Here is a 26,691-nt window from a genome sequence, read left to right on the forward strand (position 1 = left end):
GGGTGAGCTGACCGGAAGGTCCGGGCACGGGACGGGCCAATTCCTTAGCGCCCGGAGCGGCACCGCCGAAGACCCTCGAGCGTCCCGGCGTGCTCCGCGCCCTCCCATAACTACTTCCGGGGCGGGCGCCCGGCTAGCGAGCGAGTGAGGGCGCGAGTGGGCGCTGTGGCGGCGGCGGCGCGGGAGGAGCCCGGGGTGGGCGCGGCCCGAGAGCGCGGCGGCGGCCCGAGGGCAGCCCGAGGCCCGGCACAGGTAGGCCCCGTGACGTCCCGGCCGCCAGGTGCCGGCGCCTGCTGCCTGCCTGCGCGCCACGGACTTTCTCACCCGCGCTTCCTCCTCCTCAGCTGGGCGGTGGTGGCCGCGAGTCGGGCGCGCCAGGTGATCGCGAGGAGATGGCGGGGACGGGGTTTCCGAGCCCACTGCAAGACCCCTGGGTCGTCTTAGGGCCGGGCGGAGGGCGCCCCGGGCCGCGGAAGGTGCCCAGCGTTCCGTGCCCTAACGAGGCCACTGACTGTGTTCACTTGGAAAAGTAACGGGCACTTGGTGTTTAAAACGTGGACGGAGCCACGGGCCAGAGCGAAAATGAACCGCGCCTGTCTCTAGCTCGGCTAGCGAAAGCCCCGCGTAAAAACTTCACCAGCGACCTGTGTACAAGTGGTTGTCACTCTTTATTCGTAATGCGTCCCCTGCCCGCCCTCCAAAGCCTGCCGTGTGGGCAGGCAGGTGGGGAACGAGAAGGCAGCAGCCTAACTACCTTTGTCACAGGGGAAGGAGCCTTGGTGGCGCTGTGATCTAGGCGTTGGCGATTCAAGCCCAGCAGCCTCTCCGAGAGACAAACTTCGAGGCTCTCGCCGTGGTAAAGATTGAGTCCTTCGAATTGATTGGACATGATTTGGCATGGTGGACTCGTTATCTGGAAGGTCAGCAGTTTGAAGCCACCTCCCACTCCTCGGGAGAAAAGTGAGGCAAAATTTCTACTCCCATAAAGGGTTGCAGTCTTAGAAACTCACAGGCAGTTACTACCCGGCCCTATAGGGTCTCTGTGAGTCGGAATCTACCAGTGGCAGTGACCTTAGTTTAGGAGCCCTTAGTGGTTACGAATTGGTTGGCATTTTGACACCACCAGCCACTCCTCAAGAGAAGCATGGGCTTTCTACTCCCCTAAACAGTTACAGTCAGGGAAAATCACAGGGGCAGGTCTACCCTGCCCTACAGGGTTGCTGTGAGTCGGTCGCCATGGACTCATGGCAGTGAGCTGGCAGCTCTGGAGTGGGGGTTTCTTTTTGTTGTTTGGCTTGGTTTTGGTGTTTCCCTGGGCTGCTAACCTAAAGGTCTGGCCACCCAGAGGGGACAAGGAAGAAAGGCCTGGCAATCTACTCCACCACCATCACCCTTATTCCCCAAATCAGCTACTGACAAATCAATGGAGCACAGTTCTACTGGGACACAAGTGGACTGCCCTGAGTTGGAATCGGCTAGGGGTGGGGTGGGAAGGGCCAAGATGTGCCAAGCTGGTTTGGTAGCAGCTTTGTAACACCTAAACACCAGAGTTCTCTCTCTGTGGGCACCTTGTGCTGGGGTCTGGTCTGACAGTCCCTCTGCATTGTGTGTGTAAGGGAGCATCCAGTAAATACAGAGCACCCCAGAGGAGGCATTTGGAGTGAAAGAGGCCCCACAGTAGACTTGAGGAGGGGGTGCATTAAGAACAGCCCCGATCAGACTCAGATTTCCTGATCATGTGGACGCATGGCCAGGCATTTTGAGCCGGATAATTGAGAATGGAGCTCTCCATACCCTGTACCCTTCACTTGGGGGGTTGTGTGACCTGCTGGCCCTGTCAGATATGCTCCTCAGCCCACTAAACACATAGCAACCCAATGGGACAGAGCAGAACTGCCCCCAGGGGTTCTGGGGCAGTACCTCTTTATGGAAGCGGAGATTGCGGCTGGCAGGTTCGAATTGCTGAACCTTGGATAGCAGCCAGGTGCTTTACTGCTCCCCTAGAGCGCCACTCTCCTCAAACTGTAAATTATTTGTCAGGCCCCTCCCCCCTCCTTTGGTGGCTAGTTTGTTGTTTGGCCATCAGGGGTCCTCAAACTTTTTAAATGGGGCCAGTTCACTGTTCCTCAGACCCGTTGGCGGGCCGGGCTATAGTTTTTTTTAAAAAAACTATGAACAAATTCCTATGCACAATCTTATTTTGAAGTAAAAAACCAAAGTGGGCAAAAACACCCGGATGGCTGGATAAATGTCCTTGCTGGGCCGCAAGTGGCCCGCAGGCTGTAGATTGAGGAAGCCTGGGCTATGTTTTCAGACTGAGATCCTCATGACATCTGGCCATAGAAGTGTGACATGACTTTCTCTGTTTTCTGTTGTCCCTCTTTTCTGCACTTGATCCCTTATTATTTTCAATGTCTCATGTGGTCCTAAGAGTCCACTAGGAAGTCACTGATTCAGTTTTGGTCCAGTTAGGATCCCTGCAATGCAGACTTTCCTGGAATGTCCCCACTTCTAGGCGATGCTTAAGGGGCTGAGGGGGGTGGTCCTAGGTCATTGACATCTGCTGAGCCTGAACCTACCATTTGAGTTCTCTATCAGGTCTTTCTTTCCATTTAAAAAAATGTGCTTTTAAATTTCATGCACACTTATTTTGGTGTTTGGGTCTATGCATTACAAACATGTAGAGTTAAAGGCATAGAATGGTTTATCTATAGCTTCATTCAAGAGCAGCTCCATCACCCCCAAATTTGCCACTGCTGCCCTCTGTGGTCTACTTTGCACACAACCCCCAGCCCCGGGCCACCGATGTGTCTTCCAGCCCAGTGCTGCTGTCCCATTCTATCATCTCACTGTCCCTTTCCACCCCATTTCACCACTGTTGGTTTATACTCAGTACCCCTGAGTAAGCTCGCTCTCCTTCCCTTCTCTCCTACCCCTAGTAACCACTGGTAACCTGGGGTGTCAAGATCGTGGTTGGGAGAGTGGTTGGCTACTTTCATAGAAGCGAGGTCACATAGTGTCTGTCCTTTTGTGACTGACTGGCTGTGCTCAGCATGATGTTCTCAAGGCTCATCCATGTACGGCATGAATCAGAAACCCCTTTCTCTATGGTTAAGTAGTGGTCCATGGATCGCATAGACTGCACCTTGATTCCCCATCATCTCTTGGTGGACATTTAGGTTGCATACAAGCTGCACTGACCAATGGTGGACATTTTTGCATTCTGCCTTCAATTCTCCCAAGTCTGGGTTCTGGGGCTTATGCGTTGGTTCTGGGGTCAGCTTTTTGCCGTGCCCATTGACATTCCCACGAGGGTTCCAGTTTTCCACAGCATCACGGGCATCTGTTGTTTTCTCTGTTTTTGATCACTGCCATTTGAATGGAGGGAAGGTGGTATCTTGTGGTGGCTTTGATGTGCACGTCCCTAAAGCCTGATCCAAGAGTCCTGTGCTACAGAGGTTATGCGGCCCACTCACCTCTTAACTACAAAGGTTGGAACTGGTGTGGAACTAATTCATTTAGGTCAGATTCCCTGCTGGATAGTTGCATTCCCACCCCAGACATGGTGAATCAGAATCCACTTTTTAACAAGGTCCCCAGGTGAGTCTTACTTTCAGGTGTGGATCTGTAAGGACTACCTGGGATCTTGTGAAAATGTAGATTCTGACTCAGAATGTTTCAGGAAGGGGCCCTGTTGGCATAGTGGTTAAAGCATTCGAATGAGAACCAGAAGTGGTCATCATTGTTTCAGGCCACCAGCCACTCTGCCGGGAGAAGACCAGGTGACCTGCCCCCATAAAGATGATAGCCTTCAGGGTGCTGCCGTCTAGCTGGGTCCCCATGAGCTGGAAATGGCTGGACAGCACACAGTAATTAAAATAAAGGCTAATGATACTGAGCATCTGTCATGGACTTGTTGGCTGTTTGGATGTCCTATGTCATTGAGATATTGTCTTTTTATTAAGTTCTAGAAGTTTCAAAACATATCTCAGAGATTAGTCCCTTGACTGAGTCCCCAAAATGTCCTCCCAACCTGTAGGTTGTCTCTCCATTTCCTTTGACAAAGACAAGTATTTTATTTTGACAAGGTCCCTGTTTTATTTATCTGTTCTTTCTTTTGCTGCTTATGATTTTGTGGTCACACTTGATAATAACATGGAGGAAAACCAGGTCCCTCAGTCTTGCTTCTGCCTTGTCATCTAAGAATTTCATGGTTTTAATTTTTATATAAAAGTCCTTGTTTCTTATGAGTCAGTTTCTGTGTATGGTGTGAGGCATGGGTCTTGTTTCATTCTGTACGTGAAATCCAGTTTCCTAGTATTCTTTCTTCAACAAAAACAGTTGACTTTAGATGTAGGTACTTATTTCTGGACTCTTGATTTCTGGACTCATGTGTCTGTTTATACCGTTACCAGGCTGCCTTTTGTTTGTTGTTGCTGTAATAAATAATTTTATTGGGGGCTCTTACAGCTCTTATAATAATCCATACATCAATCGTATCAAGCACATTTGTACATATGTTGCCATCATTTCAAAACATTTTCTTTCTACTTGAGTCCTTGGTATCAGCTGCTCTTTTTTCCCTCCCTCTCCCACCCTCCCACCCTCATAAACCCTTGATAAATTATTTTCATATCTTATACAGTTCACTGTCTCCCTTCACCCATGTTTCTGTTGTTCGTCCCCCTGGGAGGGGGGTGTTATATGTCGATCATTGTGATCGGTTCCCCCTTTCTCCCCCTACCCTCATGGTATCTGTGTCCTGGATTCCATGTATCAGGAGCTCTTATCTGTAGTGTAGATGCTCCAATCTAACCGGATTTGTAAGGTGGAATTGGGATCATGATAGTGGAGGAGGGGGTAAGCATTAAAGAACTAGAGGAATGTTGTGTGTTTCATCAATACTATACTTCACCCTGGCTGGCTCGGCCCTTCCTGTGACCCTCTGTGAGGAGATGTCCAATTGTCTAGAGATAGGTTTTGGGTTTCCACTCCAACTCCTCTCATTTGCCTTGATATGATTATTTGATTTGGGTCTTTTGATGCCTGATCCCGTTGACATCTTGTGATCACACAGGCTGGTGTGCTTCTTCCCCTGTGGGCTTTGTTGCTTCCCTGCTAGATGGCCGCTTGTTTACCTTCAAGCCTTTATGACCCTAGACGTTATATCTTCACCACATTTGCTTACGTACCCATGTTTACTTCAGCGATCTTGAAAGGAAGGTGAGCATCACGGAGTGCCAGGTTATTAGAACAAAGTGTTCTTGCATTGAGGGAAGACTTGAGTAGAGGCCCAAGGTCTGTACATATATGCACAGAGACCTATATCCCTATCGCCATGTATTGATCTATTTACATACATACATGCCTGTACTTACACCTCTGTAAGTGTAGACATGTGTAAATGTCTTTGCCTCCTAGTTCATTCTTCTATTTCCTTGTATTCTCTTCCTGTCGTGCTGTTGTGTTCAGCCTTCTTTCGGCTCTCAGGCATTCCTCTTGGCTACATTGCCATTGATCAGACCCCACCAGGCGTTTGACCCCTTCCTTGCTGTCAGTTTTAGATCTCTTGTTGTTTATCTTGCCTGTCTTATATAGATAGACATGAAAAAGAAGAGGAAGAAAAGGAGACTATAAGTACCGTATATACTCGTGTATAAGCCGAGTTTTTCAGCACAAAAATGTGCTGTAAAACTGGGGTTCAGCTTATACATGGGTCAGTGGTACCCCAGCGAGGACAGCATCTATGATGACCTCACACCAGCTAAAGCTCTTCAATGGAATACGGATGATGATGAGGAATCCAGTTTCGGAGGATTTTAACTCTTTACATTTTAGCTTGGTTGCTGATTGAGCTCAGGAAATAGTACTCTTACGGTCTCATTGTTGATACCTTAGTTTTTGTTGAACCTACTTTCCACTTACTATGCTGGTTTACTAATGTTAAATGACTTGTCCTTTTATTTATGTTTTTAATTAAAAATAAATATTTAAATACCCCACTGATGTCTCAATTTTTATTAATTTTATTTTCATTTGTTTTGATTATTGAAACTCACCAATAGCTTCTGCATTTTCCACCCTAGGCTTATACTCGAGTCAATCAGTTTTTCTGGTTTCCCAGGTAATAATTAGGTACCTCGGCTTATACTCAGGTCAGCTTATATTCGAGTGTATAAGGTATTTCCAGGTCTCTATGCTGACCCTTATGTCTGTTTCCCAATCGAGTCTGATGAGGTGCCAAGTCCAGCCCTCCAAGTCTGAAGTCTATTTTCAGGATTCCTCGGGGACTTCATTGCTTTGCTCCCCTTGCTGCCCTGTTATGCTCCCTTTGTGCTTCACCCCAATGTGGGGGAGTCAGACCAGGCACAGTGCCTGCACTGTGTCTCCAGTTCTGTCCCCTGCAGCACTGCGGGCCAGTGTGGGGACATTGTGTCTTGTGGTGGGGCCGGCCCTGTGATCCTATCTGTGCCTTGACTGTTCCCAGCAGCTGTGTTATCCTCAGGGCTTGGTGGGCCTGGATGCGGCTCTCGCTCTCTTTCCCTCTTAGCTTGCTCCCATGTGGTCTGGGCAGACCCACCACTCTCCCTGGGCTGTATCTTCAGTGCGGTCCCCTTTAGTGCAATCTTCTGGTCAACGTAGCTGGGATTGGGGCTGTCCCCGACCAGGCTGCTTTTAACTACTGTGGGCCTACTGTATGTTTTGAATTCATGAATTGAGTCTTTCTACTTTATTCTTCTTCTTCAAGATTACTTTAACCATGTGGGGGCCCTTGCCCTTGCAAATCAACCTAAGGATAGGCTTTCCTATTTCTGCGAAGGATGCTGTTGCAATTTTTTTTGTATTGAATGTATAGGCTGCTGCCTTGTTATTGAGTGTTGCTATAGCAAACAAACACATCTGTTTTCTCACAGCCCAGGAGGCTTGAAGTCTAAATTCTGGGTGCAAGCTCTCAGGGAAGGCTCCCCTCCCTCTGTCTGTCTGTGTTGGCTGTGGGGGAAGGTCTCTTCAGCTTCTGTTCCTGGTGACCATGTACTCTCTTCCCATCACTGCTCATTTGGTTGCTGCCCATTCTGCTTTTATGTTTCAAAAGGAGGGGTGGATTTAAGACATACCCTCCCGAATCCTGCCTCATGAACACAATCCACCCATTCCCCCATGGGCCACAGGTTGAGTAGGAATTGCAGCACATCTTTTCTGGGGACACCATTCCATTCATAACAGGCCTCATTGACATCTTCAGTATTTTAGCTGTCCAATCCAGGAGCACAGCTCCTTGATTTCTTTTAGGAATGCTTTTTAGTTTTCTGTGTCCCAAGTTGTTTACCTCCCTGGTTCATTTTGTCTGTCCGTACCTTAATCTTTGAGATGCTGTTGCCAGTGAGAACGGTCCCTTTTTGGCTTGCTCATTCGTTGCTGATAACAAGACACCCAACTGACTTTTAGTACGCTGCCACTTTGCTGAGCCATGTCTTCGTTTTGAGAACTTTCTTGTGGGGTCTTTGGGGGTTTCTGTGGAAAGGGATCCTTTTCCTCCTTTCCTGATTCGGATACATCTCCCTGAAACTTGATTGCATTGTCACTGGCAGCAGTGACAGTGGGCCTCTCTGTGTAGTTACTGAACACAGTCTTTCTCCACTGACTTTGCTGTCAATTGTGGCTTTTCGCAAATGCCCCTTACCACACTGCGGAAGTTCCCTTCTATCCGTATCATATCATGTTGAGTGGTTTTTATCGGGAAGGGCTGTGGTGTTTTGTCAAATGCCTTCTCTGCATTTGCTGAGACAATCGTGTGGTGCGGAGCTAGGTTCTGCTCCAGCCCCAAGTCCAGGGGTCTTTCCTACAACACCATCGCGTTACTGCCTACCACCAGGCTGCTAGGAACCACCCCATCCCCACCCCGCCATCCCCCCACTTCTGGGATCTGGGATAAGAGGCACCCAGTGTGAGCTGGAGGAGCTGTCTACACCATATGGCAGCTGATGAAAGATGTCCTGGTGGCACAGTGGTTTAAGCGCTCGCTGGTCTGTTCTGCTGGAGAAAAGTGAGGCAGTCTACTTCTGTAAAGCATTACAGTTTCAGAAACCCCATGTCGCAGTGGAGTTCTGTCCCACAGGGTCACTGTGAGTCAGAACCAGTTAACCACTGCGAGAACTTGCCTACGTCAGACCCAGTGAGGCCGCTCACTGGGACTGGGTGCAGACTATTCCTGGCTGGCTAGGAAGGAAAACCCTGGCCTTGTGCTTCCCTCCCTTCTTCTGCAGGCATGTCAGAACTCAGTGATGAGGCCAGCGAACCAGAATTCCTGAACCGCAGCTTGTCCATGTGGCACGGGCCAGGTGCGCAGGTCAGCAGGGAGGAGCTGGATGTCCCTTTGGACCTGCACACAGCAGCCTCCATCGGCCAGTACGAGGTGGTACAGGAGTGTGTCCAGCGGTAAGTGGGCTACTAGATTTATTAAAGGTGTTTGTATCAGTGGGAGCCCCAATGGGTGCTCCTGCTAACAAAGATCTGAGGTTTAAACCCACCAGCCATTCCAAGGGAGGATAAGGAGGCTGGCTGCTCTGACAAAGATTTGCAGCCTCGGAAGCCCTACATCGGGTCACGGTAGGTCCGAGTCAACTAGATGAAGTGGGTTTTGTAATACCTGTAATTTTGGGAACATGATGCTTCCTCTAGCCTCCACTTCTCCTCTAGTTACTTGGAGAAGTGGTGTTTGTTCTCACGTGGCTGGTGAAGACACAGAGCTTCCTGGAAGCCGCTGTCCCCAGGTGGTGGCTGTCACTTGTTTGTGTCAGCCTGGCCTTCGGTGAAGGATAAGCAGAAGGCGACGCATGGAGCAGGCACAGCCCAATCTCCTGGTGCTTGGAAATTCTTGGGCTTTCCGCCTGAGTGTTCCATTCAAATTTATCGTCCAGAAGAACAGTTTAAGCAGTTATCAGTAGCTCAAAGGAGGCAGAGAGGGGATGTCTTTGTGGGATTGAGTTTTTTTGTTGTTGATACTGTGGACAGCAGAACACACACCAATTCCACCAAAATTGAAGTGGACTTGGAGTTGTTAGTGACAGACAAATCCATCTCAAAGGAACAATTCCTTTTCATTCAGTGACACGGTTGACGTTCTATGGATTGTATTGCGCAGCCTGCTCACCTGCCTTTCTGTTTCTTTTATCATTTTATTAGGGGCTTGTACAGCTCTTATCACAACCCATGCATATATCAACCATGTGTCAAGCACATTTGTACATTCGTTGCCATCATTTTCAAAACATTTTCTTTAGGTATTTTTAAAATATTATATGCCATCTATGTAAAAAAAAGAAAGAAAATGTTTTGAAAACGATTGTGGTAGCAGTTGTACAATACTGTTTTATGTGATTGATGGAATGTTATGATATATGTAAGAGCTCCCAATAAAATATTTTTTAAAAACACATTTTCTTTCTAATTGAGCCTTTGGTATCAGCTTCTCATTTCCCCCCCTCCCTCCCTCCCTCTTGAACCCTTGACGATTTATAAATTATTATTTTTTCATGTCTTTACACTGAATGATGTTGCCCTTCACCCACTTTTCTGTTGTCCGTCCCCCTGGGAGAGGGTGATATATAGATCATTATGATCGGCTCCCCCTTTCTCTCCCTACCTTACCCTTACCCTCCTGGTATGGCTACTCTCAATATTGGTCCTGAGAAGTTTATCTCTGTCCTGGATTCCCTCTGTTTCCAGTTCTTATCTGTACCCATGTATATGCTCTGGTCTACTGTATTTGTAAGGTTGATTGGGATCATGATCGTTGGGGGTGGAGGCATTAAAGAACTAGAGGAAAGTTGTATGTTTCAACAGTGCTATACTGCACCTTGACTGCCTCGTCTCTTCTTTGTAACCCTTCTGTAAGGGGATGTCCAGTTGCCTAGAGATGGGCTTTGGGTCTCCACTCCACACTCCCCCTCATTCACAATGTTATGCTTTTTTGTTCTGGGTCTTTGATGCCTGATACCTGATCCCATCAACACCTCATGATCACACAGGCTGGTGTGCTTCTTCCATGTGGACTTTGTTGCTTCTCAGCCAGATGCCTACTTGTTTATCTTCAAGCCTTCAAGACCCCAGACACTATATCTTTTGATAGCTGGGCACCATCAGCTTTCTTCACCATATTTGCTTATGCACCCATTTTGTCTTCAGTGATCATGTCAGGAAACTAAGCATCACAGAGTGACAGGTTATTAGAACAAAGTGTTCTTGCATTGAGGCCCAATGTCCATCTACCTTAATACTAAACCTATAAATAATAAGTACATCTATTTCCCTATCATTATATGTAACTATATTTACATATATACATGCCTGTATTTAGACCTCGGTAAATGTTCTTTGCCTCCTAGTTCTTTCCTCTACTTTTATTTACCTCTTGTCCCACTATCATGTTCAGCCTTCATTCGGATTTCAGTAATTCCTCTAGGTTAAATTGCCCTTGATCAGGCCCTACCAAGTATCCTGTGCCTTCCTTGCCATCGATTTTAGATCACTGTTGTTCCCTTGTCCCTGGGTTTGTTAACACCTACTTGCCCCCCCTTCCTGTGTTCCCCCAGAACCGTCAGTCCATTGTTTTCTCTTCCAGATTGTTTATCCCGCCTATCTTATCTAGATAGACATGCAGAGACAATAATAAGCACAAAAACAAGAGAGAACAAAAGAAAACAACAACAAAGAAAAACCACCACAAAAAAAAAAAAAAGAAAAGCCTACACAGAGTACAAGGTCTGTTTGTGACCTCTAGGAGTGTTTTCCTGTAGAGTCTGATGGGGTGCCACACCCTGGCCCCAAAGTCTATTTTTGGTATGCCCTGGGGATTTCATTGCTTTGCTCCCCTGCTGCTCTGTTGCACACCCTTAGTGTTTTGTCCTGGTGGGGTGGGGTCAGACACTGTGTCTCCAGTGTTTGTCCCTGGAAGCACTGTGGGTCAGTGAGGGACATTGTGTCTCGTGGTGGGGCCGGCCCTGCCATCCCCTCTGTGCACTGGCTGCTCTGAGCAGGAATATCGTCCTTAGGGGTTGGTCTGTCTTCTGCCTTTCACACCAGCTCACAGCACTTTCAGTTCTTTGTGTTTTTCTTTCCTTCAAAATTCTTATCTAAACTTTCAAGTTGCTATTATGTCATTTTGATCCCATCCAATCCATTACTGTCAGGGCGATTCCTATATACAAAGACTGTAGGACAGAGCAGAACTGCTCTTTGGGGCCTCCAAGGCTATAAATCTTCATGGAAGCAGACGGCCACACAGGCCTCTCATGGAGTAGTTAGTGAGTTTGAACCACCAACTTTGGGGTTAGCCCAGTACTTAAGCACTGTGACATCAAGGTTCCTATGACCCAATACAGATGGCTCTTAAAGAGTGCTCAAGGCAGACATCATGTACTAGTGAGACTAGTGGTTTTGAGAGGTCTTTATGTTTTTTTTAAACCCGTCTTTATGTTTTAATATGAATTCAGAACAGTTTTTTTAATCTTATTGGCACTTTATCCACATGTCATATAATTCAATTATTCAATCATATCAAGAGTTATAAACTTGTCACCATATTCAATTCTAGAACATTTTCTTCTGCCTTGTAGTCATTGTAATTCATGTAATTTTTTTTCTAATGGTGACAAAAAAAAAATACACCAGAACACTCTTTAGAACAGTTGTTTTAGGGATTCATCTAACCCCCTTGGCTCCAGAAAGTCTAGAGTTTGTGAGAACCCCCTCTGATGGTAGCTAAAGGGAGGCCATGAAGAGCAGGCAGCCAGAGGCGGATGATTCAGACCAGTGCTGCAGAAAAAGCTCTGGCAATCTGCTCCATAAAGATTCCAGCCAGAAACTCCTTGGAGCTCAGCTCTAGCCTTTGAAACACAGGGCCCCCAGGTACCCAGATCGGGATAGCACTGCTTCCCATTAGCCCTTCCCTGTCCCCCCATGGGAGCCGGCAGGGTATGGCCAGCGTGTCTTGCACTTGTTCAGGAGGGAGTTGGATTTGAACAAGAAGAATGGCGGTGGCTGGACCCCGCTGATGTATGCCTCCTACATCGGCCACGACACCATCGTGCACCTGCTGCTGGAGGCAGGCGTGAATGTGAACGTGCCCACCCCAGAGGGACAGACCCCATTGATGTTGGCCTCTAGCTGTGGCAACGAGAGCATCGCCTACTTCCTCCTCCAGGTGAGCTGCCCAGGCCTGGGAGCCTCACACCCAGAGGACGGCTGCCGCTGTTGATATGTGGGAGCAAACAGCGAGCAAGCATGTGTGAACAGGGCCCCTCCGCCACCTCCTGAGGGGACAGCCATCAGTGACGAGCACCTGTGTCCTTTCAAAGCAAGGTGCTGAGCTGGAAATGAAGGACATCCAGGGTTGGACCGCCCTCTTCCACTGCACCAGCGCTGGCCACCAGCAAATGGTCAAGTTCCTACTGGACAGCGGCGCCAACGCTGACATGCGGTGAGTACACACTGAGCAGGGCACGTTGGCATAGGCAGGGACCAACACAGTGGCACAGATGGGGCCCAAGCAGACTGGGGACCTGGGAGAGTCCTTCCCTTTCCTGTGCCTGCCAGCAGACCAGGGGTGGCACTGCAACAGCAGGGGTACCCCCACCAGGGCCACCCCAGGCCTTCAGAGGTGGGGAAGGGGGATGAGGCTGAAGGCAGTGCCCAGTTAACTATCAGACCAGACACCAAACTGACCACCATCTGGTCCGTCAGGAGGATGGAGTAGAGCTCCCCAAGGCTTTCAAGGTTGTTGGTTTTCTTGGGAGCAGATGGCCACCCACTTCGGTCTGCCTGAGGGTAGCTGGTAGGTTTGGACTGCAGACCTTTCATTTAGCAGCCAGCATCTTAAGCACCTGGCTCCCGAGGTGCACTGGGACCGAGCCCTGAGAGTCAGCACTCGGGACCAAGCGTGGCCAAGAGTTGACCAATGTCCCCGTGTGGCATGCTTGACTGCTCTCCAAAGGATCATCAGGTTCCAGTCCACCAGAGACACCTTGGAAGAAAGGCCTGGAAATCCAGTGGGAATCTCACAGCGCACAGTCCTTTGTCCTAGTTCGCCCAGCAGTAATGGGGGAGGGGGAGAGTGGAGGAGGACACTGAACTTGGCAGAGAGGCTTGGGGTCAGTGAGATCTTGGGGGCCCATCAGGAGGCAAGGCTGTGTTCAGAGCATGAAGACATGGAGATCGGAGGCAACAGGTGAAAACCGCTTGGGAGGAGGCTGGATGGGGACAGGTTTGTCCTAAGGCCACAGGTCCCAGTGGGGGCCATCGGAGCGGCTTTGAGCTATGGTGGTCCCTGTTGGCCAGACAGCCACCCTTGGCTCAGCCCCTCAAGACCCTCCCTCCCCCAGGCTCCGACTTACCTCTGTCTTGCAGGGAGCCAGTGCATGGGTTCACCCCACTGATGGAGGCTGCGGCTGCTGGCCATGAGGTCATTGTGCAGTCTTTTCTCAACCACGTAAGTGGCCCAGCTCACAAGTATATAACCTGGCTGCAGCTACTGGTGGGTGGCAACACTGGCTTAGCAGACTCTGTCACAGAATGGCCCCCACACACACATAGAAACCATCTGGGGCTTCCAAAATCTCATGGAAAACTCTATTAACTTTTCATTCAAATGGTTCATGGACTTTCAGAAGCCTGTTCATATATGCATTCCCCAGCTCTTGAAACCTCACCTATTAGATATGAGGCCTCAGGTGAGTCCAGCTCCCTGTGGAGGGGGCGGGTCTAAGTGTGCTCTTGGTACACGATCGGGTTCTGAAGAGCAAGTCCCGCCCTGCCCGGTGCTCTAGCGAACACACAGGCTGTGGGTGGTGATTCCACCCTCAGGATGGCTGTTAATTCACACAGACTAGCTCACACTCACAGCCCCCAAGTCGATTCTGACTCCTAGTGCCCCGGTGGACAGGGTTTCTGATAACTACGGGAGCAGATGCCCATCTCTCCCCCTTGGCGCCTCTGGTGGCTTCAAACTGCTGGCCTGTGGTGAGCAGTGTGTACCTCTGTGCCACCAGGGCTCCTTGGAAACTCCCTGGGTCCTAATAAGAAGTCAGGTAACCCAGTGAAAACATGGGCAAAGGGCTCGAGAGGCCACTTCTCCAAGGAAGATTAAAAATGGTTATGGAGCACATGAAAGAAATGCCCAACCTCATTAGCCACAAGGACGGCTGGCACTGGAACCCTGCGACCCTGCTAATGGGGACACAGATTGGTGCATCTGTGGTGGAGAGCCATCTGCTTGTGTCACAAAAAAGTAAACACGATTGTCAAGTGACCAAGCATTTCACACACGGGTTTGTACCAAAAGAACCAAGCTGAGTGTTTGTACAGCATTATTCACAGTAGGCAGATGACCCACCAGCTGATAACACAAACCATGGTGCAGGCAGTCTCTGGTTGAGGACTGTCATCTTCATCTTGCGGACAAATTGCACGAGCCCTTTCGTATTATGTAGATTTGCCCTCACATTGAACTGCTGAATGGCTTTTACTGCTCATTGAGATGGCGTCAAGCCTCCAAAGAAGCCCAAACCAGCTGCCATTGAGTCTGTCCTGACTCCTGGGCTCCCTGAGGGATGAGGGCAAGCCCTTCTCTAGAGTTCCCAAGGGTGCAAATCTTGACGGGAGGCGAGGGCCTCGTCGTACTCCCAAGGAGTGGTGGGTTCAAACTCCTCACCTCACAGTTAAATAGCCATAAGCCACCCAAAGCAAGTGGCACGCCAGTCCCTCCCACGGCCGAGACAGGCCATCTTCCATGACGAGCTGCTCTGTGGTGTGCAGCCGTGCTCACACGCCCCCTTCAGGGACAGTGTGGCAGCTGCCATGCTGTGCAACCTTCTCTGAGGGTGCTTCAAAGGCACCGGCCGGTCTGACTCCCTCCTTTCCCAACTCCCACAGGGCATCAGAGTGGACACTCGAGACCATAGTGGTGCCACGGCCCGCATGCTGGCCAAGCAGTACGGACACATGAAGATTGTGGGGCTCATTGATGCCCACACCCCACCTCTGCCCGCCAGCCTCTACCGCAGTCCAGGTACCTGCGGGTGACCCTTTCCTGGGTAGTCTCTCCTCTTCACCCTCCCCTCCCCTGGCTCCCACCTGCCTCTTGGAGGCTTGGTTGCAGCTGATGCCATTGAACCTCAAGGTTGAGGCCCACAGGTACGAGGGATGAAGTGCCAGTGTGTCTGTGCTCACACAGGGTGGGACAAGGACCCAGGGCCCAGGTACAGCCTGGCTCGGTATGGGAGCTGGGCTCCGGGGCGCTCTCTCCCACAGCCTCTCAGCTGTCCCAGCGGCGGAGGGTGAGAAGGCCCTCGGACCTGTGGTTGGGGATGCCATCTCCATCATGAGGACTTGGGTCTATGTCCAGGCCCTCTGTCCTGTCCACTGGTCCCATCACCCGCCAGACCTGCCCCATTGTCGTTAGAGAGACTTTGTTTCACTTGTCTTACTAACTGGGGCCCCTCACAGCTGTTTGGGTGCCTGCTGAACGAGTGTGAGTTTCTCTGGCTGAGCTTGCAGGAGGCGGGACGTTCTCCTCTGCTCCCATTCATTCTGAGGCCTCTACTCTCTGTCTGCTCTCATGTGTCCTCTGCTAACAGCCGCCAGGACAGAGGACGTAGGCAGCGTCTGAGGGGGAGGACACTCACAGGCCACATCAGCCCCCAGGTCAGACATGCCTCCACCCACCGGTCTTCTTAGCCCTCTTCTTACACCAACCATCCCTCCCATGTCCCCTAATGTACTGCAACGGCTACACAGAATTATGGGCTTTATTATGGATGTTCAACGGACGCCTTCCGATCAGGACAGCCTCTTTTCACTCGTCCCTATAAACATGCCTCTCTGGAATCAAAAAATAATAGTCCCCATAACTTGGGAGCTACAGCTCTGCCTTGACTTGAACTGGCCTGCAGACCCCCTCTGAAGCCACTGTTTTGATTGGACCTAGTGTTTTGAAGGCACCTAACGAGACCAAGACAAATGTGTTACTGAGAGAACGGGACTGCGGTCTTCACATGTTCAAATGTGTGTTTGCAGTAAACCCACCCGTGAAGTTGAACTGGACCCTGCTCGCGGGTCACGGGATATATGTAACCATGTGTTTGCAGTAAACCCGTGATGGTGAACTGGACCCCAGGTGACAGTCGTCTGCCGGTCTCCCCAGCCACGAGCTTTGCTCCTCTCCTCGCCACACGTCTTTCGGGACTTGGGGAGGTTTTCATTTGTGCTGGTGGTTATTTGTCTCCATGCAGCAGGGCAGGGTTCCCCTGCACCCCCACCTCCCTGACCGCCCAGTTTCTCATGGACATCTCGCCTCCATGGGGCACGCTGTTACAGCTGGTAGATCAGCCTCGATGGGTCAACACTGAAGTCCTGGGTTCCCATCATGGCTCACTCAAGGAGGTGGCAGCCCCCGTGGGCTGTAACAAATGGGTCACACACAGATCTATTCAAACACCTGGGCTTCCATTTCCTCACCGAGTCGTTGACTAGCTGCTGTTGCTGTGATGTACCCTTGAGTCGTTTCCAACTCAGTGACCTGATGTTCAACAGAAAGAAACCACGCCCAGTCCTGTGACAGCCCCACCTCTGTCCTGAGGTTTGAGCCATCGTGCCACTCACTGTGTCCGTCCACCTTGTTGGAGGTCTTCCTGCTACTTTAATCAGGCATGCTTTGTCCTCCTCCAGGGACTGGCTCTCCTGACAACATGTCCAGAGTCCAAGAGACCAAGTCTTGACATCCTTGCCTCTAAGGAGCACTCTGGCTGCACTTCTTCCACAGCAGAGAAATGTGTTTGTTCACTTTACTAGCTGTTAGTTTCTGCTGACCCCTGGCCATTTGCACAGAGAAGGACTTCATCTTCCTTACCTCTCCTCCCAGTGCATCGTTTGTTCTGTGTCAGCACGTGGTTACCCCTCGTCCCTTCACCCGCACGCCTGCCTTCCTCTCGCCCTTCGGCCTGGAATTGTGAATGCCAGCTGCTTGCGGACTTTTTGCCTACAGCAAACTTGATTGACTAAAGCTCATCCTTCCGGAGTTTACTCAACAAGGGCGGTAACTGGCGCTTCCCAAACTTACATGTGTAGGCCTTCCTGGTGCTTTATGGCAGCTGGGCATTGCTAAAAGCTGCAGCTCCGCTAGCCCAGCAGTTTGTGGAAGATGCTGTTGAATTGTTGCAGTAGGCCACTCTTTACGTTGGTACATACTCTGGTCTGGGGGGTTGAGCCTGTTGGTTCACAGTAAACGACAGGTGTAAGAAGGCTGCATCTCAGGTGACTCTCATGGGCCAGCTTTCCCAAGTGCTTGGTAACCCCCTGTACACCATTGCCCTTCAATGGGTTTTGACTCCCACTAATCCTATAGGACAGAGTAGAGCTGCCTCAGAGGGTTTCCTAGGTTGGCCAGGGGTCAGAATTGACTTGATGGCCATGAGTTTGGAATCTTCTAGGAAGCAGACTGCCTTTTCTCCTGCAGAGCACCAGGGGGCCAAGCCGCAGTTGAGTGCCTCCCTCCTGCCTCACCAGGCCTCCATAACCTTGGTTAGGTTGAGGACATCTTCGGTTGTGATTTCTTCCAATGGTCTTTCACTCCCTTGCGCGTACATTCTGGAATTTCTGTGGCGTGTGTGTAATTCCATAAGCAGCCTTCATGAGCCTCTATTTCTTTTGTTTTATTGGCACATTATCCACATACACAATTCAGTAGCTAATCACAGCAGGATTTGGTAAATCATCACCACAATCAATTTTAGAACTTCTTCACCCCCCACGGTTAAATAATTTTTAAAAATGAGTAATCACAATCAGTTTGTTTTTAATTTTAATAAATCATTTTGGGGGGACTGTTACAGATCTTCTAACAATCCATACATCCATTGTGTCAAGCACATTTTTACATATGTGGCCATCATCATTCTCAAAATATTTTCTTTCTGCTTGAGCCCTTGGTATCAGCTCATTTTTTCTCCCTCCCCCACCCTTATGAACCCTTGATACATTATAAATTATATTCATATCTTACACCGTCCACTGTCTCCCTTCACCCACATTTCTATTGTTCGTCACAGGTGTGTGTGTGTTAGAGTCAATCATTGCAATGTTCCCCGTTTCTCCCCCCAATCAGTTCTCGTGCCCCCTTATCCCTTCCACATACATGGCCTGCTCTCCCAACCGCCTCACCCTCCCTATCTCCCCTATGAACATTTGCCTCAGTTCTTATCTTTATACATCGATCCTTTCTGTGCTTCACAAACTATAAAACTCAATAGAAACAAAAACAAAATATAATGGTAAGGATAAAATAATATAAAGCTAAAAATACAAATAATAAGTAAGAAAGAAAAGACCACTATCAGTATTTAAAAAGCCAGGGAAGAAATTTTTGTCATGGATCAAGCAAATACTTGCACCTGGAACAATTATAGATTAGGTCAAGAGGGAGGTCAATTGACCAAGTATCAAGTTCAATCCAGCATAATCAGGATTACTATGATCTCTGTTTTATAGTAAGGCTGCTTGAGACTCTTGCCTGTGGCTAGAGGGGATCTGCCAATTGACTAGATACTCTGAGGATCAGTTCTGGGCTCTGACTATCCTCCAGAACCTTCTACAGAGTAGGTGTTTGCAATGTAGGCTCTGATACAAAGTAGGTGTTTGTAATGTAGGCTCTGATACAAAGTAGGTGTTTGCAATGTAGGCTCTGATACAAAGTAGGTGCGCAATGTAAGCTCTGATACCTTTTTCCCTTGTTGTTTTTGGATTACACCGGCTGGTGTGCTTGTTCTGTGTGGGGTTAGTTGACTCCTAGTTTAGATAGCTGCTTGTTTGAATACAAGCCTTTAAAACCCAGGCACCATCTACTGTATATACTCGAGTATAAGCCAACCCAGATATTAGCCAAGGCACCTACTTTTAGCACTAAAACTGCATTTAAAATGTGCTGAAAAAACTCGGCTTATTCACGAGTATATACTGTCCTTTCTTCAGCACACTTTGCTGTAGCACCCTCATCTTCAGTGATCATGACATGAGGGTGAGTATAGTGCAGGGAGGGCCATGCTCTCAGAACGGACTGTTCTCGGATTGGGGCTAGAGTTCAGCGGGGGTCCCAATGCCCTGCTTGCTCCTGGGATGCGCACGACTCAGTTTTACTTTGAGCCTCCATTCTTATTGCCTTTCAGTGCCTTAGCCTCTCGCTTGGTGACTCTGTCTTCCTTCCGCCTGCTGAAACATGTTGGTAAGTCCTTCGATTGTTCCCTAGTTCAGTTGCTATGTCCTTTTTCAATATCCTCACCGTTGGTTTTGCATCACCGGCATTATTCCCACGTTGTCCTGTCGTTCAGTGTCGTGTGGTTCCATTCTGTTGTTTTCATTATTTGATCACTCGACAGATGCTTTCTCTCCTGACAACATGTCCAAAGTACTTGAGACAGTCTCGCTGTCCTTGCCTCTGAGAGCACTCTGGTTGCACTTCTTCCAAGACAGAGCTGTTTGTTCTTTTGGCGGTCCCCGATACTGTCACTATTTTTCATCACCTGCGTTGAGGGTGCAGTCCCTGGAGAAGGACGCCATGCTTAGTAAAGGTGCGGGGGTAGGGGAAGAGGAAGGCCCCTGTCAAGATGGCTTGACAGCAACTGCAACAAGGGGCTCAACCCTGAGAACAACTGTGTGTGCGCCAGGACCGGGCGCTGTTTCGCTCTGCTGCCCATGGCGTTGCTAGACGTGAGGGCCAACTCAACGCCCCCCACCCCCACCCCCAACCACAGCAGATGCGACCCCCGTCATGTTCACTTGCAGGGGCCCTCGCTTCTCTGAGCTGTGTGGGTTTTAGGATGTTGGGGGGATGGGGTGGAGTTTTTGAGGGTGTTATCTTTCTTCGTTCTCCCCAGTATTTGGTAAGAAGTCCTCGTGGTCAGAGGCCTTCGCAGCTGACTCCCTCTGTGGTCGTTCCATCTCCCAACCCTGCTTCAACTGGACTTTGGAAATTCTGGCACTTGGTTTTGGACTGTCACTCTCTGAACGTGTGTCCCCCCCCCACCCCCGGGGAACAAGCTGTGGTCAGCCTGTCCACCAGCAAACACTGCCACTGGGCCAGCATCCCCTGTCCTAGTCAACGTGTCTGTCAGGGGCTAGTCTCCTCGCCTTGCTTCTCTGCTTTCTGAAGCCGTCGTTCTCCATCAGGGAACCCACACCCAGGGAGCACCCTTCAGGGCTGGGTGGTGTTCCTCAGTTTGGTGCAGGGTGTCCTCTGGGCTCTGGGTGGCAACCCATGCCCCAGCCATTCAGGGAAAACACAGGCAGACCGTCCTGGGTTTCAGGTGGAGGAGAGGCTGGCACTTCCCGGAAGAACTTCCAGGTTTCTGGGGTGGTCACGCAGCAGAGATGGCCAGAGAAGTGACTTTCCGCCCACATGACACACGTGACTCATGTGCCCCTGCCTGGCAGCCCCCACTGCTTTCCGCAGGAGCTGGGCTTGCAGTCCCTCAAAGCCAACCACTGTTTCACGCTATTTGTGGCAGAGTGCCGTGGTGGCGGTCTGTTCTCAGTTCCCAGAATTCCTCTCCAGTCCACATGGTTTTGTTTGCTCACTTGTTTTGACAAGCTGCTTGTCCCCAGTGTGGACAGCCCCCAGTGGCCTCCTGCCGACGAAGCTTCTTGAGCAGGCAGATCTGGGGGGAGGGGGTGTGTCATGTGAGGGGGCCCTTCCCAGATGAGGTTTAGTGCCACCCCCACGTGTCTTTTCTCATGAAAGTTGAGTCCGATGGGTGTGTGAGCAGACCTGAAGAATGTCCGGAGCTCTGCTGTGCACGGTCAGGACTGGGTGGGCAGTGACGAGATGGATTGTACAAGGCTCTCCGTTCCCAAGCTGCTGCTGTTCAGGCTGGAAGTACAGGCTAGCTCACAGAGAAGCTGCGATTCACAGGCCAGCTCTTGGCACCAACACTTGAGAGAGTTTGGACTGAAAGCACATCAATGCCTCTGGGAGAGAGAAGACGGGAAAGTGTACCGCCACCCAAGCAGCCCACCCCTCTCCGGGGGCGCCCAGGGCCCTACCCCTTTTCTTCTCATAGACAGTCATGAGCGGGTCTGCTGTCAGAGCCAATTCCCTCACTCTGGTGTCTGACCCCCAGAAAGAGCCGAAGACCTGAGCTCGTCCGATGAGTCCTGCTCTGCTCCTCGGAGGCAGCGGCTGGGCCGCAAGAAAGGCCTGAGCATCCACGAGGGGCCGCGCGCCCTGGCCAGGATCACCGCCCTCGGACCCCGGGCCAGGACCCCGCAGCCCTGCCGCGGTGAGCCGCCCACTGCCAGCCACGCTTGGAGTGGGTTCACATAGTCCAGAGAAAGGTGACCTTTGCAGTCCTGAGTCAGGGCCTTGCTGGCCTCCAGAGGGGTCAGCGCTGGGGCCTACGTCCCGAGTTGCCAGGGCTCGGGTCTGTGCCCTCGAAGAGCTCTGGGGTCTCTTGCTCTGGCCTTGAGTGTTCAGACTCGGGACAGGTGACAACTTCCTTTCATGACTGTCACTCTCCAGGGATACACAGGCCCTTTTCAGGGGCAGCCCCACTGCTGCCTTGTGGGACATCTCCCGCCTCCATCTTTGTTGGAGGACTATGGCCCCAGGAGGATGAGGCATTCAAGCCCCTGACAGAGCTCCTCCCACTGCCTCAGGTGGATAGCCTGGACAAGCTCTCTCCCCCACTACTAGGAAGCTCCCGTTCAGGGTGTCCTGTCTGGTGTACTTTTGAGCTCATAGTCTGGGGGCCAAGCCCATGCTCCCTGTCCCCACCAGGAGGTGTGTGGTGGTGGCCAGGGGGCGATATGAGGGACCAGCTTTTCCTGCAGGACATGTGCCTGGGCAGCAGCCGGCCTCAGGCCACAATGCCCAGGGCGAGCACAGCAGGCTGCTCACAGCAACGCCACCAAACTGGCAGCACGAGGTCGGAGCAGGCAATTGTGGGGAACTGCCCTAAGAGCGAAGCACATCAGCTGTTACTCGTTTGGTGTGCTGCCCATTTTCCCGGGAACAGGTACACGGAAGATGTGGACGGTTCTGTGACTGCTGTTAATCTCTGGCCCAAGGCCTTTGACCTCTGCCTTCCTGTTCAGCCCAATCTTTGGGCTGGAGTTGGTGAACCTGAAGGAGGGAGGACTTTAGTCTGTTTATAAGTTTACAAGTCTGGGGAAGACTTGTTTATAAGTCTTCTGGGGAAGAAGTCTGTTTACAAGTCTCTGTAGCGTATGAGATGCTCCCAAGAAAGACACTACCTGGCATGATACTTTCTCTAGCTCAGGAATGGGAGGTTAGCGTACTACCTGATACGTTCTGGCATAAGAAGCATGGCAGTCGGTGGTGGTGGTGGTGGTGGGGGGTGGTCAGGCAGAGGATGAGAGCAGAGGGGCCCGCACAGCAGGGATGGCGGTTTTGAGTAAGCTTATGCCACCCTCTCTACACAGAGCAGGTGCCTCCCCAGGGCTACGTCACCTTCACCAGCAGTGATGAGAACCCCCTGGAAGGGGGCAGCCTCTGCTACCGGGACGTGACCTCCCCTATCAATGAGCGGGATGTGGAGAGCAGCAGTGGCAGCAGCAGAGGTATGAGCACCCCCACAAACACTCACTGTCCCCCCCCCAGCAGGTAGCAGTAGGGACAGTGCTGAGGGAACCACGGACTGATGTGGGGTCTTAGGCGTCCTGAACCTGCAGCCCTCAGGCTTACATGGCACATATCTCAGAGGGGAACATCTGTTAGAATAATGTGTGTCCACTCATTCAGCAACTTAATGAGTGCCCAGCATGGTTCTCCTCGGGGCTTGAGAGCAGGTGTGTGTGTACATGTGTGCGTGCATGCGCACGCACAAGGGGGTGGGACAGGCATCACTGCCCAGAAGGAAGCCTCCCACTGTTTAAGTAGCTGGAGGGGGGGGGGGGCTGGGTGAGCCTATTCTGCGGTCACCAGAGGCCAGTGACTTGTCTTCATCACCAGAAGATCATGGTTTCTGTGCCCATTGTGGGACAGCCCGGAGTGGCAGCAGTGAGAGGCTGGCCAGGGCCCAGGGCCTCAGCAGCGAAGCCTCCCTGGAGAGCAATGAGGTGAGCAGTCTCCTCCTCCCCCTCCCCCCCCCCCCCCATCCCTAGAGGCACGGGCTGCCTCACAGCTCGAGAAGCAGGGCTGTGCTGCGGCGCTCTGGGAGCACTGCCTGGGCTGGGTGGATGTCTGTGGTGGGCGGGGAAAGGTACAAGCTAGTCGTGGAGCAGAGGGAGGGTTTGGACACAGCTGGTGGTTCTCCCAGCTCCCTCCGACACGTGCCTCACGCAGGATTCAGACCATGTCCGTCAAAGCTCAGTCCGCAAGCAAACAAAAAGCTACATGAAAACCAAGAGCCGTAACAGCAATAATGACCACCAGTGGTCGCCTGGCACTGGGACATCTGAGACTACCTGTCCCCCAGGATCTGCCCCCCAGACTCAAAGGTTCCCCCATTCAGGACCTCAGGTAAGGGCGAAGGTACTTTGTGGGATGTGTGATGTGTTTTGTGACTTAGCCTAGCTGTCTGCCTTTGCCTTGACCCTGACTTGTCCATCCACCCAACACCGAAAGCAAGCCTTCTCCTTGGGGATGGAAACAAGGGCACACAAGTGGCCACTGCAGATTCCCAAAGCACTAGGTACCAGCTGAAGCAAGTAATGGATCAACTAACAGGCTTAAGAGGAAACTGGGGCTGATGTTCAAGGGATACATATTCCTGGCTTGCTGAAAGGCGGCCATACACCTACAGGGTCACACACATGCTCAGGAAAGATTAGACGGGCCCTGAGTTCCATGCTCTGAATGAGCTTCCCTCCACACACACTCACAGCCCATTGGCCAAGGCTGCTTCCAGGTGTGTCTTGGACCAGTTAGCTGACCTCTAAGCTAACTGGGCAGTGTCTTCAGTCATCCTATGTGACACAGGACCTTACAGAATGATTTCGGAAATAACCCACTAACAAGTCAGCTGGGGCTGGGGGTGGCCAGTTGCTGTCCTCTGTTCTGTAAAATGCCCGGGACTCCACCAAAATGCAAGGCAAGCAAAAAAAAAACCACCCAAGTCTGGCTCAAACCACCCTGAAGTGGTCCCCCGAGGGCGGCATCCATGGTAGGCTGAACTAAGACTTGCATGTTCAGAGAGCAAGAAGTGTGAGGGACCACACACCTGCTGGGAGACCTGACTAGAGATAGATGTACTGGAGTCAGAGAGTGGGGTGACTGGAACATTGCCCGGGGGGGCTGCTTTGAGCAGCAGGAGAGAACTGTCCGATCACCAGGCAGGCTGACAGGGGATCCAGAAGATGGGGAACAGCAATACGGCGGAAGAAACATCCCAGTGTGATGAAAGATGTGAGCCAGCACATCCAAGAACCCCCAGCAGCTTCAAAGACAAACTCAGGGCTCTGTCTACATACAGCATCGAGTCAATTCTGAGGTGTAGCAGCCCCGTGGGACAGACTGGAAATAGCACTCATGGTGTGCTGGCTATACTTTGGGCGGCCAGCAGTTTGAAGCCACCAGGAGTTCTGCAAGAGAAAGATGAGGCTTTCTGTCCCATAGTGACTTTCTGAGACCCAGAGGCAGGTCTTCCTTGCCCTAGAGGGTCACTGAGTAAATTGACTCGATGGCCATGGGAGTGATTGAGGCTGTCCAGATTGACAGAATCTGGAAGAGGAAGAACTTGCCCGTACAAGGGTCCTTCCTGCTCATTAGAAAAGAACACCAGTGCCCCGCTTTCACTGCACCTGCAGTCACAGGGACGAGCCCCTTGTGTTGGTCCTGCCGGGCCCCAGGGGCTATGTGGCCAGCAGTGTGGAGCCCTCATGCTGCTTGCTGAGCCGCCTTGGTCACCACCCCCCAACCCCCCTAGGACCTGGCCTCACTGCTAGAGCAGATTGGGTGTCTGAAGTACCTGCAGGTGTTTGAGGAGCAGGACGTGGACCTGCGCATCTTCCTGACCCTCACTGAGAGTGACCTGAAGGAGATCGGCATCACGTAAGTGCTGGGCGGGCCCAGTGTGTGTAGGGGCCTCACGGTCACCAGCAGGTCCCATGTGGAAACTCCAGGCTTGGCTGAGGGGAAGGCGCTGGTATGAGAGGCCTGGCTTTTCCCTCAGCTGGGCCTGTCCTCAGGACCATGGTTGGCTATATGCAGACAGGGGCCCCTGCCCTCTCACCCACAGGCTGTTTGGGCCCAAGAGAAAGATGACCTCTGCCATCGCCCGCTGGCACAGCAGTGCCCGCCCCCCTGGGGATGCCCTGGAGCTGGCCTATGCCGACCGACTGGAGGCTGAAATGCAGGAGCTGGCCCTCCAGCTACACAAGGTGAGGGGTATTTGTGTGAGGGGCCAGGGGAGCCAGCAAAGCCAAGGTAGTGCTGGGAGGGCACAAGGGTGTCCAGAGCTGAGCCCATCCTCTGCTGCAGCGCTGTGAGGAGGTGGAGGCCGTGCGGGGACAGGTATCGCAGGAGCAGGAGCTGCGGGCCGTTGTGGAGGATTGCCTCCTGGAGCAGGACCAGGCCCGCCAGGCTGCACAAGCCCAGCTGCAGCAGACAGTGGCTCTGGTGGGGGACGCTGCCCTCATCCTTGACCAGCTGAGGTGAGCTCTATCCAGGGAGGGGGTGGTTCTGGGGCACTGCAGAATCCCAGGAGCCCCTCAGCAGCAGTTTCGTGTCTACAGGGCCTGCCAAGCGGAGCTGTCGGCTAGAGTGAGGCCAAACGTGTCCCCACAGGGGACGATGGCCCTGGGCCCAGTCAGATCAGCTGCTGGTAAGGGAGCTACCTTCCGCAGGGCGGGCAGCTGGGAGGAGGGGACACACCTGAGGCCAAGTAGACCCGGGCCTTGGGCACAGCTGAGTAGCCCAGGCCCACAGCCTGTGCCCCGTAGGTTGCCAGGGGTCCCTGCAGGCCATGAGCCTCCCTGAGCTGTCAGGAGCCCTGGAGGACCGCATCCAGGAGATGGGTGAGTCTCAGGGCAGTGAGCATGCCGTGGGCAGGTTCCAGGTGCCCCATGCTCAGTGCCCTCGCCCCCTCTTCAGGGCAGGTGCTGTGCTCAGTAACCCACAGCCTCGAGCAGCTGCAGGTGCTGAGCGGGAAGCAGCGCTGGCGGGAGCCCTAGCCGGACACCGTGAGTGCAGTTGGTGGGGGGCTCTGCTGGGGCAGCAGTAGTACCCCTCTCTCTTCTGCTAACAGGACTCTTCCTTCCAGGCTCTGACGGCGGGTGACTGTTCCACCCTGAAGCTGTGTACCAGGAGGACGCTGGGGCAGGAGCAGTGGTGGCCCAGGGGGCCGAGGACCGGCCCAGGAGCAGAGACAAAGGCAGGCGGGGCTGGCGCTGAGGCAAGCAGGGCACTCAGGCCCAGTGTGGGTGCAGCCCTGGCCCAGGACGGGGCCGAGCGCCACAGGTGCCAGACTCAGGTTCAACCTGTGGGCATGAGCAGGGCGCCTGGTCAGCACGTATCATTTGCTGGAAAATAAAATTTAAATCAGCTGGTGAGAGGCTCATTTCTCTGGTCATAGGACACAAGTACTGGCCTTGGGCGTGGGTGGGGGCCTAATGTACGGCCCATGCTGAGCCAGGGCCAGCTTTCTCTGGCTAGCAAAAGCTCTGAAATGTCCCATTTGCACCCTCATG

At 51.9% G+C, this 26,691-nt stretch overlaps 1 protein-coding gene across 2 annotated transcripts; it reads left to right on the forward strand.

Moving 5' to 3' along the window:
- Positions 1-97: 97 nt before the first annotated feature.
- Positions 98-26,550, forward strand: ANKS3 (ankyrin repeat and sterile alpha motif domain containing 3). Of its 2 annotated transcripts, XM_075564321.1 has the most exons (17): positions 98-252; positions 8,265-8,436; positions 12,004-12,202; positions 12,357-12,478; positions 13,405-13,486; positions 14,929-15,064; positions 21,165-21,323; positions 22,486-22,623; positions 23,015-23,121; positions 23,348-23,524; positions 24,930-25,054; positions 25,242-25,383; positions 25,484-25,656; positions 25,738-25,826; positions 25,945-26,019; positions 26,096-26,184; positions 26,265-26,550. In XM_075564321.1, exons 2-16 carry the CDS (start codon positions 8,267-8,269, stop codon positions 26,173-26,175), a joined length of 1,974 nt encoding a protein of 657 aa, XP_075420436.1. In that variant the 5' UTR covers positions 98-252; positions 8,265-8,266; the 3' UTR covers positions 26,176-26,184; positions 26,265-26,550. The 2 variants fall into 2 exon arrangements, with proteins under 2 accessions (XP_075420436.1, XP_075420437.1); XM_075564322.1 differs by lacking the exons at positions 98-252; positions 12,004-12,202 and having other exon boundaries at positions 8,338-8,436.
- Positions 26,551-26,691: the final 141 nt, after the last annotated feature.

Source organism: Tenrec ecaudatus, chromosome 12 (assembly GCF_050624435.1).
Source record: "Tenrec ecaudatus isolate mTenEca1 chromosome 12, mTenEca1.hap1, whole genome shotgun sequence".
NCBI lineage: Eukaryota > Metazoa > Chordata > Mammalia > Afrosoricida > Tenrecidae > Tenrec > Tenrec ecaudatus.